The sequence below is a fragment of the Saccopteryx bilineata genome, chromosome 1, assembly GCF_036850765.1.
Source record: "Saccopteryx bilineata isolate mSacBil1 chromosome 1, mSacBil1_pri_phased_curated, whole genome shotgun sequence".
Taxonomy (NCBI): domain Eukaryota; kingdom Metazoa; phylum Chordata; class Mammalia; order Chiroptera; family Emballonuridae; genus Saccopteryx; species Saccopteryx bilineata.
The window spans coordinates 114573642-114585899 of NC_089490.1; the positions used below are offsets into that span (position 1 = coordinate 114573642).

At 41.0% G+C, this 12258-nt stretch overlaps 1 protein-coding gene across 3 annotated transcripts in view; it reads right to left on the minus strand.

Annotated features, from left to right (window-relative positions):
• Window positions 1-12258, minus strand: part of GUCY2C (guanylate cyclase 2C) — an 89570-nt gene that overhangs the window by 18479 nt on the left and 58833 nt on the right. For all 3 annotated transcript variants that reach the window (XM_066264534.1, XM_066264533.1, XM_066264535.1), the window contains 5 exons: window positions 11068-11200; window positions 8208-8345; window positions 6983-7071; window positions 4094-4185; window positions 327-485 (listed from right to left, as the gene is read on the minus strand). In XM_066264534.1, the coding sequence (XP_066120631.1) occupies window positions 327-485; window positions 4094-4185; window positions 6983-7071; window positions 8208-8345; window positions 11068-11200 (611 nt within the window). The remainder of the gene's footprint in view (window positions 1-326; window positions 486-4093; window positions 4186-6982; window positions 7072-8207; window positions 8346-11067; window positions 11201-12258) is intronic.

The following is a 12258-nucleotide window of genomic DNA, read 5'->3' on the forward strand; positions in this document are numbered from 1 at the left end:
AACTTGCCTATGGTCCCAGACTTAGTAAAAGTGGCACAGAGATGTTGGGACCCCAGTCCTTCCATGGCACCATGTGACCACTTGAAAATAACCTTTTTATTTTTTTTGGGGGGGGGAAGTATTTAGAGTACAAACCAGAAGAAGGTATAGGAAAGGTCCATGCATTTTTAAACTCACTCTTGTTAAAGAATATGCAAAAGGGAACAACCGTACATAGATACAAAGAAATACAATGCTGCACAAATATGTTGATGCTTTCAGCTTTAAGTGTGAGGCATAGCTTTGTTGTTTGTGGGAAAGTACATCAGCTGGACGACCCGCCTTACCTTGGGAGCAACATAAAGTTAAGTCTGTCAGCTCTGTCCCTCTCTGCCTTGTACAGCTGTGTCCTCTCCTCCACCAGATGTTCCAGGTTTCGAGAATATAGCTGTAGGCGCCGGATCAAGGTATCCATATAACTTTCGCTTTTCTGGTCATGAAAGAGGCTGTGGGTAGTAATAGATAAAGAGCTCTTCCACTTTGTTAGGAAAACATGAGCATGTATATTGCCAATGGACAAATATGATGAACAGGTAATTAAAAAAAATGGCTGATAACATAACAAATAAAATAACTCCAGGAAAAAATTAAAGAAATAGAAATAAGATTAAAAAAACACACAAATGTTAGAATGATAGCAATTGATGTGGGTAAGAAGGAGAAATATATACATATAAGCTCCCTGGAGGGCAATCTGGAGACATGTGTCATAAGCTTTAAGAACACACATACCAATCACCCTTGCTTGTAAAGATTACCCTGAGGAAACAGTTATGAATGTGCTGAAAGTTGGCTACAAAGAAAGTCACAGTATTTTTTCAACAGCAAACATTTCAAATAATCTAAATGGGTACCAAAAATATAGTTAAAATAGTATGATATGGAGTATTACTGTAGCATTAAATATGAATTAGAATAAACACAGAAAAATATAGCTCTACCACTCAGTGAAAAAAGCTAATTCATAAAAGAGCAAAAATTATAACCTGATTTTTAATTTTTGAAAACTGGTGGTCATCTACTTACTAACAGGGGATGTTTGTACTTTGTTTGCATATCCATTTTCCAAAAATTTAATAATGAATAATTTGAAATAAAAGGAGAAACTTAAAAAAAATAAAGCTCTAGTGGTGATAAATGGAAGTATATGAGAAGAAACAAGAAGAGCCAAGCTGAGCCTGACATTATCTCTTTAGAATGGAGAGCCAGGGACAAAAAACCTAACTCTGGATTATTTTGTTGGACCAAGGAGACTCAGATGAGATGCCAGTTTTCTGAGACACAAAGGTGTACATAGGACAAGCCTTGGTGCAAAGTTGTGTCAAAGACAAACTGAGTTCCTGTTGAGCTGCTGTGGGGATCAGAGATTGTGTTTATAACACACATGGTACAATGGAAGGGTCTGAATAAATCATACCATTTCATTTTTACAACAACAGTTATAAGGTACCACTTCCACACTCCAAGAGAAGATGGCCTACATCATAATTCCTGGGGTGAGGAGGGAGGTTTGTTAAACATTCAGCCATTCCTGAGTCTTACTGCAGATTTGTAAGACTGAAAACCGCTAGCCTTGGAATTAAGAAACAGAACTTTTTAACAAGTTCCCCAGGGGATTCTTACTAGAAACACTTAGTAGAGAGTTGAGTCTAGATGGTAGAAAGGGTGAGGGGGCTGGTATAAGGGATGAAGTTGGATATCTTACTTTGTGATGCATTTATTCAATTAAGTTTCCTCAGTCCTGGCTGCATATTTTAATCACCTAGCAGGGGTCCCCAAACTTTTTACACAGGGAGCCAGTTCACTGTCCCTCAGACTGTTGGAGGGCCGCCACATACAGTGCTTCTCTCACTGACCACCAATGAAAGAGGTGCCCGTACAGGAAGTGCGGTGGGGGCCAGATAAGTGGCCTCAGGGGGGCCACATGCGGCCCATGGGCCGTAGTTTGGGGATGCCTGAAAGGGGTTATTACAACTCGTGATGCCAGCCTGCTCCCCAGATGGGTTACACCAAAGTCTCTAGGGTGGAGTGTCAAGGGCCCCATTCATCCTCAAACGTTTACCTTTCTTTTTTAATTTTTAATTTTTTTTAATTTTTTAATTTTATTTATTCATTTTAGAGAGGAGAGAGAGAGGGAGAGAGAGAGACAGAGAGAGAGAGAGGAGAGAGAGAGAAGGGGGAGGAGCAGGAAGCATCAACTCCCATATGTGCCTTGACCAGGCAAGCCCAAGGTTTCGAACGGGTGACCTCAGCATTTCCAGGTCAACGCTTTATCCACAGGTCAGGCAAAGCGTTTACCTTTTGTCTGTCACCATACAAGCTTATCTGCTCTTAGTAACAGCTTTGCGGAGGAATGAAAAGTGGGCAACAATTAAATGGCTTATTATTTCCTGCTCCTTTCTCACAAATGACAGTTTAGCTCTACCAAATCAATAGCCTCACTTTTATTAACTTCACTCTACTCTATCTCCAGCCCTGGGCTTTGGCCTTGTTAAGTATCCGATCAATAACTTAACAAGAACTACAGAAAGTTAGAGCTGGAAGGAATTGTAAAAATGATCTTGTTCAGTTATTTTTTAAATTATTATTTTTAATTTAAATATAGTCCATTTTAGTAGCAAGGAACGGACACCGCATTAGGAAGAGGCGCCCAGTGTCCCGCAGCAAGCTGTTGTTAGACCTAGTGTAGAACCTGGATCTCCTCTCTTATTCTAGTGTTGTTTTCTCCTCTGCCCCATATCAAACAGAAACATGAGAAATCTAGAATTCAATCTTACTGGATAAGTATGTTACCTTTTTTTTTTATCCTGAACTATAACCTGGTTTACGGCTCAAGTCTTAAGTACTTAGTGCAAAAGTTGCTGATCTTAAGATTCAAAATATTTAAGAAACTTGCCGATTTTAAGAATTATCCAGGGACTTTAAAGATGTTCAGGACCCATAATAGACTTTTAAATTCTAATTACTTGCAGAAGGGTCAGGGAAGTATATATTTTTTATTTTATTTATTCATTTTAGAAAGGAGAGAGAGAGAGAGAGAGAGAGAGAAGAGGGGAGGAGCTGGAAGCATCAACTCCCATATGTGCCTTGACCAGGCAAGCCCAGGGTTTCAAACCGGCGACCTCAGCATTTCCAGGTCGACACTTTATCCACTGCGCCACCACAGGTCAGGTCCAGGGAAGTATATTTTTAACAGACATATTTATGATTAGTCAGAATATAGTTTTTAATGAGGCAATTTTGTCCATGAGTATCTAACTTTTGAAGAGATTATTTCCCTGAGAAAATAGTCTGTTAGTCTCCATACCATTTTAATTTTTTGAGACAAGGTGTTGTTCTCTGGGGTTTGTCCTCTCTTTTTTTCCTTTTCCTTTTCCTTTTCCTTTTCCTTTTCCTTTTCCTTTTCCTTTTCCTTTTCCTTTTCCTTTCCTTTCCTTTCCTCTCTCTCTCCCTCCCTCTTTCTTTCTTTCTTTCTTTCTTTCTTTCTTTCTTTCTTTCTTTCTCTCCCTCTCTTTCTCTCTCTTTCTTCTTCTTACTTTTTATTGAATTTATTGGTGTAACAGGTTTTTTGTTTGTATTTTTTCTGAAGTGAGAAGCTGGGAGACAGAGAGACAGACTCTCACATGTGCTCGACCGGAATCTACCTGGCACACCCACCAGTGTGCAATGCTCTGCCCATCTAGGGTGCTGCTCCATTGCAACCAGAGCCATTCTAGCACCTGAGGTGGAGACCATGGAGCCATCCTCAGCGCCTGGGCCAATTTTGCTCCAATGGAGCCTTGGCTGAGGGAGGGAAAGGGAGAGATAGAGAGAAAGGAGAGGGGGAAGGGTGGAGAAGCAGATGGGTGCTTCTCCTGTGTGCTCTGGCTGGGAATTGAACCCAGGACTCCTGCATGCCAAGCCGATGCTCTACCACTGAGCCAACCGGCCAGGGCCTGGGGTAACAGGTTTTTTTTTATTAGAATAGGAATTCTCATTCTTAGGTGCCACTGAATGTCCACTATTGTTAGAAAAATCTGAAATCAGTGAGCAAAAGTAAAAATTCCAGCAATACCAAAATATCTTGGCCAGTGTAGTTTCAATTTTCTTGAAATCTGGTCTCTTTTCTGGATCTTCCTCCCAGCAGTGCTTCACAAGCAGGTATACCTGGAAGAAAGAAGGGGTGGATTAGCCAAGGGGGTAGTATTCCAGTTTATTCTCTTCCCTGATGGGAGCAAGGAGACAGGGAATATTTTTAAAACATCTCCACTCTGACAACGAGGATGAGATCACCCAGTTAGTTGTCAGCGGTGTGTCCCAGGCCTTGCCGCCTGCACTGCCTTGCCCATGCCCGTCCCTTGGACACGGAATTAATGCTAAAAGTTCATACTGATTTGGACAAGGCTGGATAGATGAGAGAGACAAAATGCCTTACAGGCATGTGCAGGGTGCATGTTGGGGCGAACAGGAAATAGTGGGGTTCAGGGAGTGGGACAGAGACTGGAGATGGAAGCGAGGCACCTCCGCAGCGGGTTCTAACCACGGCTGACGGTGGAATCGCCCGGGAAAGTTGACAGAATTTCTTTTCCCAGGCCCCACCCACGGAGATTCTGATTGCTAGGTTTGTGAAGCGGAGCCGTAGGGTTCTCAGGTTTAGCAAATACATATACAGGACACCAGTTAAACTCGAATTTCAGATAAACAGTGAATACTTTCTTGAGCATAAGTATGTCCCAGAGATTGCAAGGGCAAAGGGCAATAACACCTACGGGGTGGGGCAAAAGTAGATTTACAGTTGTTTGTATGAAAAATAATATAGTGATAAATAATATTACAGGAATAAGCTGTTTTGCATACTCACAGCTGTAAACCTAATTTTGCCCCACACTATATATTTATTGTCATTACATATTATATAATTATATATAATAATATTATAATAGTAACAACTATATTATAATTACATATAATACCATAATTATAATATAATAACTATAATAATATAATTATCACGCCACATATTATATATATTATTAATACATATATACAAGAGAGATGAGAAGGGGAGGTTCAGAGGAAGAGGGAGATATAAGGAAGCCCATGGAATCATCATCTCATTTACTACCACTTGTTTGCAGCTATTGTTGGATCAAAAAGCATGGTGAAAACCATTTGTTTTATATAAAGTTTGTTCTTTACTCTTGCCAAAAATAGGATCACAAATGGTACTAGAACCCGTTCCTGCCCATGCTCTGGGCCTTGGCAAGTCCACGGGAAGGACTGGGTGCACGGGGTAGCAGCCAGTTGCCTGTAATCGCCACTAGATGGCGTCCCCACCTTGGTACATTATCTACAGGCGGCTTCAGAGAGGCGTGGGCAGAATCAATCCACAACAGGCTGATACAAGCACCGTGAAGTGTAATAGTGGGTGTTCTAGGGGTACCGTCAAGCTTTCTAATTTCAGGTCTGTATTTTATTGGAACGAACAGTAGATATTAAATCTTATTTCTGACTTGCAGTTCCAGAACCATCCAACTACATGAGTGAATTGAGGAGGAGAATGCTTTGGTGAGAAAGGTTGTAAGCAACACATAGATATAAACTCAGACTAGAAAGCAGTATTAAGAAAGGATATGTCTACTTATAGGGACGACTTGCAGGATCTAGAAAACCAGGTTTTGGGATGGGGGGTGAGTCAGGGGTAGAATAAGACAAAAATAGTTTTATTTTAGAGCTTTGGGGCTACAGCCTGCCTTTAATGTTGTAAGAAAGAAGAGGAGAGATAAAAATGACCCATTCATGTTCAGCTAGGCTGGCCAAAAATCTCATCTGGAAGGGTGCTTATAACTTGAAGGAAAATATTTTTATCTTTATCCCACAAAGGGTAAACAAAAATTTCTTCATTTTTAAGACCATAAAAATTTCTTATAAAAGAAAACTTTATTTACTATCTTTGGGGATTATAAAACCTTAGATAAAATTCTAAAAAAAAATAATAAATTAAAATCTTTCCCCATAGGATTTAAAGGGATTATTAAAAAACAGAGTAAATGCAGAAAGAAAAGCTCAATTTCCTTTAATGAAGGATAAAAGGATGAAAGTACACATCTCTGTTGTTTCTACACGGCTCACAAAAATTAGGGGACCAGGGAACGTGCAGAGATATTCCAGTACTTTCAGCCTTTTGTATAGTGCATTTTCACCAATGAAATAAAAGTTGGCTTTACATCTGATTTGCATAATCAAACAACTTCTTTTGACTTGTCATTTGCTTTTCTGATGTTCTTGTTTAGTAAAAAAAAATCAAATGTTTCTTTTTTTATAGCTTCATATTCATTTTGAAATATTCCCTAACTTTTGTGAGCTGTATAGATGTTGGCTCAGTTTTTTTCAATACTGGTTCGTGTATCACATGGACATCTTGCTCTGTTAGCTCCTAAAAATTGAGAATGTGATGTGTGCTTAAGGAATTGGCTTTTTCCTGACTTGAGAGAAGTGGAAATAGACAAAGGCAGGGTGGTGGGCTCCCAAAGGTATGTCAGTGTCCCAACCCCTGGACCCTCTGGATGTTACCTTACTTGAAAAAAGCATCTTTTGCAGGTCTGATTAAATTAAAAATATTGAGCTGGGGAAATAATTCTGGATTATCTTGGTGGGCCCAAATGTAGTCATATGCGTCTATATATAAGAAGGAGGTAGAGGAAAATTAGACAGAAGAGGGGAGGAGAGAAGAATGTGTCCACAACCAAATCAGAGATTGGAGTGATTGGGCCACAAGCCAAAGAATGTCAGCCAGCAGAAGCTTCTGGAAGTAGCAAGGAATGGATTCTTCCCTAGGGCCTTTAGAGGGAGCATGATTTTGCTGACAATATATTTCAGACTTCCTGTCTCCAGCAGATACATTTCTGGTGTTGTCATCCCTAAAGTTTGTGGTCATTTGCTACAGTGGTCCAAAGCAACTCACTTCCAGCTCTTTTTCGTCGGCTGTTTCCAGGAACAAGTCTGGGCGGAAGGGCTTCAATCCTTTTGAATTCTCCACTCTGAAAATCTTCTCTGATGGGACAAGAATAATTCAAATGACAAGAAAGAATGCAGCATGAAGAAACTTTAGCAGTGGTCAGATTCTACTCATTAACTACATGTGGGTGCCCAGTAAGAGTGTGCAAATACTAGACGACTGAATGAGCCGTCTTGTTAAGGGTATCCTATCCATTTACACCCAGGAAAGCTACTTTCAGTGGAGGCTACTAACCCTATAAAACTCAACCCAGATACCACTGCCTTCAGTGGGCTTCCTCTGACCAAGACTCTAGCCTGCAATCCTGATGTCCTTAAGTCACCCCTCCCCGCAGACAGTGAAGAGCTGGCACAAGTAAGTGCTCAGTAAATTAGGACTGAATGACTGGAAACATTGAAATATCCCTCCCACCTGCCCCAAGAGGACATGTGGCAAAAAGTATAGATCTTAGTAAGAATTAAAATATGTATTTTGTCCCACTTGGGTGATCTAGTTCAGGTGTTAGGTGACACATAACAGTTTGGAATCAAAAGGAAAGGAAATTTTTTTTTCTTTTTTTTGTATTTTTCTGAAGTAAGAAGTGGGGAGGCAGAGAGACAGACTCCTGCATGGGCCCGACTGGGATCCACCCAACAAACCCACCAGGGGCGATGCTCTGCCCATCTGGGGCATTGCTCTGCTGCAACAGGAGCTATTCTAGTGCCTAAGGCAGAGGCCATGGATTCATCCTCAGTGCCCAGGCCAACTTTGCTCCAATGGAGCCTTGGCTGTGGGAAGGGAAGAGAGAGAGAGAAAGGAGAGGGGGTAGGGTGGAGAAGCAGATGGGTACTTCTCCTGTGTGCCCTGGCCAGGAATCAAACCTGAGACTTCCACATGCCGAACCAACGCTCTACCAATGAGCCAACCAGCCAGAGATCAATAGGAAATTTTTAAGAAAAGATTCTTTAACAGTAACACTGACAGTCATGACACCTGGCAGTGGTGCTTTGTGGAACAGTCTAACACTCATGCCATCATCTAATCCCTCCAAAACCCTCGTGATATGTGTAGTACAGATATGCCATTGTTTTGCAGCTGAGGGACAGAGATGTGGTCACACAGGCCAGGGTCTCTGTCAGCATAGAATGCAGGTTGGCGGCTCTCAGAAGAGGCAGAAGAAGTGGGCTGTTACCATTCTGGTCCCGGCAGCACAGCGTGTAGAAGGTCTCCTTCCGCAGGATGATCTCCTGAGCGATGATCCCATAGCTGTAAACGTCTCCTTTCTGGGAGATGCTGGCTTGGCGGAGGTGCTCCGGGGCTGTCCACAGGTCTGCGCATTCAGCATAGAGATTGAAAAGTTAAGGGAGTAAGTGGCTCATAGTCTCCAACATGCTTTTGTTCTTTAAGTCCCTATACCACTGACCTCTAATATGAATGGCCTTGTGCTTAAATAGTCCCAGACTTTTGAGTTTATGTTAATAATAATATCAAGGGTGGAACACACACTTACCCTTTAAGCTATATAATGCCAGAATTTGGGTGAGGTCATATGGCAATGTCTTCCCTAAAACTGCGAGGATCATAGTCCTGAACATGCTCAAGGTCTACCTAGAATAGTGCCTGGTGTCTAAGAAGTGTTCATAAAGATTTGTGGGATGAATGTACTAGAATATGAAGGGCTGAGAGGTCTTAACAGCTTATGGGACATATGGCATAAATTTAGGGACACCTTTGTAAATATTAAAATATTTATTTATTTATTTATTGTATTTTTCTAAAGCTGGAAACGGGGAGAGACAGTCAGACAGACTTCCGCATGCGCCTGACCGGGATCCACCCGGCACGCCCACCAGGGGCTACGCTCTGCCCACCAGGGGGCGATGCTCTGCCCCTTCGGGGCGTCGCTCTGCCGCGACTAGAGCCACTCTAGCGCCTGAGGCAGAGGCCAAGGAGCCATCCCCAGCGCCCGGGCCATCTTTGCTCCAATGGAGCCTTGGCTGCGGGAGGGAAGAGAGAGATAGAGAGGAAGGGTGGGGGGTGGAGAAGCAAATGGGCGCTTCTCCTATGTGCCCTGGCCGGGAATCGAACCCCGGTCCCCCGCACTCCAGGCCGACGCTTTACCACTGAGCCAACAGGCCAGGGCCTAAAATATTTATATTTTTATATAATAAAATTTGTTTATATATTTTATGTTATATGGAATATATATATTTACTAAAAGAAAATAAAAGATAGTACATTTAAACAAAGAGACTATCACTGATGTTTTCTAGCTATGACATACAAGCAGCCATTGCCCATGGATGTGTTTTCTTTGGAACCCAAAATGGTCTTTAAAACATAATGCATATAATTTACTCATTTTACTACTGTGCCTGGTACTCCCTAATGCTTCCCATCTAGTCCACTTCACACAAGTGTGCTCCTGTGTTCTGTGTTTGGCTCCTTCTGACACTTGGGTTCTAGACTTGCATCATATATCTCATTTAGTAATAACAGAGCATACAGTTTTTCTCCAACATCTCTTGAAAGTTTTGCAGGAGCACTCAGCTCCTTGTAAAGTTTCTGAGGTTTGTATATTCAACAGTTGCGATGAAAAATCTATAGATTCATGTTGTTGGGTAAGGCAACCTCATGTGGTTTTTCATCCAAATCTTCATTGCTTTTTTGAATTTATGTCTTGTGACTTTATGTGACTTGTGATTCCTGTACAACCGATCCTAATGGTGTGGGGCTGTAGAAAAGTAGGTACATTTACTTATGTTAAAACTCAGGTGACCGACAGCATAGATAGGTAGCTGTAACTGAGTGATGTTTAGGAAGATGGGATTTGACCTGTAATAATTTTCTGTCATGGTGAGTCATCTAGTGAAGGAGATTTGTTCCACTACCTGAAGAACCATGCTTGGAACACAATAGGGCTTCAACAGGCATTTAGTGGGTCTGAATCCAATATCTAGCATGCTTGATGTGTCTGAATAGGGCAAGAATTGCAATTTCCTTCTATTAAGATAAAATTAGAGGAATGCAAAATAGAATTAGAAATTGAATTTACTGTTTGGAGCTAGGTGAAATTTTGAGTCATATGAGTGCTAGATTTCTGAGTCCGTAACCCTGAGTTATAGTAAAGAATGGGTAAATGTTCAACACAAAAACTCTTTATACTTTGAAAATCATTTCTCTTTGTATTACTTTTTTTTTACCCTTATCACAATCTTAAAAGAGATAAGAACATATTTTACTGATAAGAGTGTTTTCTTTATTATCACAGATAAATCAATGGTGTCTAGAATTTGAAAATGGGTCTTCTACCTTGTGTCCTACTGACCTGGGCAAATCTGTTTGACTCTCTAAATTTTAATTCCATCCTTTATAAAGAAAGCACGCTAGACTAGATTTCTTTTTTTCTTCCTTTACTGAGACAGAGAGAGAGGGATAGGTAGGGACAGACAGACAGGAACAGAGAGAGATGAGAAGCATCAATCATCAGTTTTTGTTGCGACGCCTTACTTGTTCGTTGATTGCTTTCTCATATGTGCTCTGACCGTGGGTCTTCAGCAGACTGAGTAACCCCTTGCTTGAGCCAGCGACCTTGGGTCCAAGCTGGTGAGCTTTGCTCAAACCAGATGAGCCCGCGCTCAAGCTGGCGACCTCAAGGTCTCGAACCTGGGTCCTCCACATCCCAGTCCGACGCTTTATCCACTGCGCCACTGCCTGGTCAGGCTAGACTAGATTTCTAAGGTCTGTTAGTACTCTGACCATCTCTATTTTTCACCCAGTTCTGCTTTCAGAAGCTAATCAGTTTTTCATGATTTCGCACTGATATTAAGGGACATGGATGAAGGAAATCAAAGACATTTGTTCAGCTTAAGCAGCACTTGTTGAAAACTGACAAGGGTGAAGTGCTGGAGAACAGTCCTCAGTTGCCTCTCCTGGCTCCAAGTGTTAATTTTCTGACCAGTATCATTGTTTCCTGACCTATTGTGAAGCTTGTGAGAAAATTTTTTAAAAAGACCAGTGGGAAACTGGTTAAAGTCTCATTCTTTACAGACCTTTTCTTGGAGGTAAAATAGAATTGCAGCCGAAATCAGTGATCTTCACCACCATTCTACTGTCCACCACACAGTTGGTGGATTTCAGACGACCATGGACTTCTGTCTTACTTGAGTGCAAATATGACATCCCCTGCAATTTTTCAGATGACAAGAAAACAAAGATATGACAATCTGCATCTGCTTGGTTATTTTAAAGAAAGAAATGGTATTTTGAAATCATTTTAGCATGCAGACAGTATCACACTATCAGAGTTTAAACGTAGCTCCATTCATTTTACTTTAAAAATGTTAAGGCCCTAACATCTGCCTGAGTATTACATCTGTTTAGGTGACCCAGTAACAGGCAATTGTCTGAAGACTCTGATGAAGTAGTTATATATAATAGAAAGCAAAGGGTTGACCCTATTTTCTTATAGTGTTACCGCTTACCACTTATTTGGTCTGTGACCTTGGACATGTTTGGTCCCGTTTCTTCAATTCAAAAATATGCACAATAAGGCCTTGCATCTTGGAAGGGAGGGGTCTGAATAGATTAGTTCTTAAAATTTAATGGTCTTCATTCTATTTTGAATGGAGAAGCCTGTTTTTTGCTGGTATGCTTTCCTCTGCTGGCCAAAGGTAACATTGCAAGCACTGGTGTTCAGCCTGGATCCCAGCAGTTACATGTGGCCAAATGGGCCATCACATAACATTTTCCAAACTGGTTCTGAGCCTATGTGGAGGGAGATTTAAGGCTATCAAATATCTCACTCTCAGAACTGACTTTTTTATCCTTGAACAAGGTTTTGGTTACCGGTATTCCCATGTATGGGACCATACATGTCCAAATTTATGATTGCCTCAGGCAGGATGGTTGCCTGACCTTCATATTTCCTCTTATAAAGTTGAAGATTAACTTGTTCTCCCTGCAGCTTGATATGATTTTGATTTCCAGTAAATCTATGAAAATATGTGCCTCAAAACCAGGGTAGAAACAACATAATAAGAAGACCAATAAGAACCAGTACATATTGAACTTTTATTGTACCAGGCCTTACGTGAAGCATACACATTATTTCATAAAATACAACAATCCTATGACATAAGTACTACTTTTATTATCATTTTACAGATGAAGACACCAATGCACAGAGAAGTCAAACAGCTTACTAGATGTTTTCCTATATTTAATTTTTTAGATGATTTTTG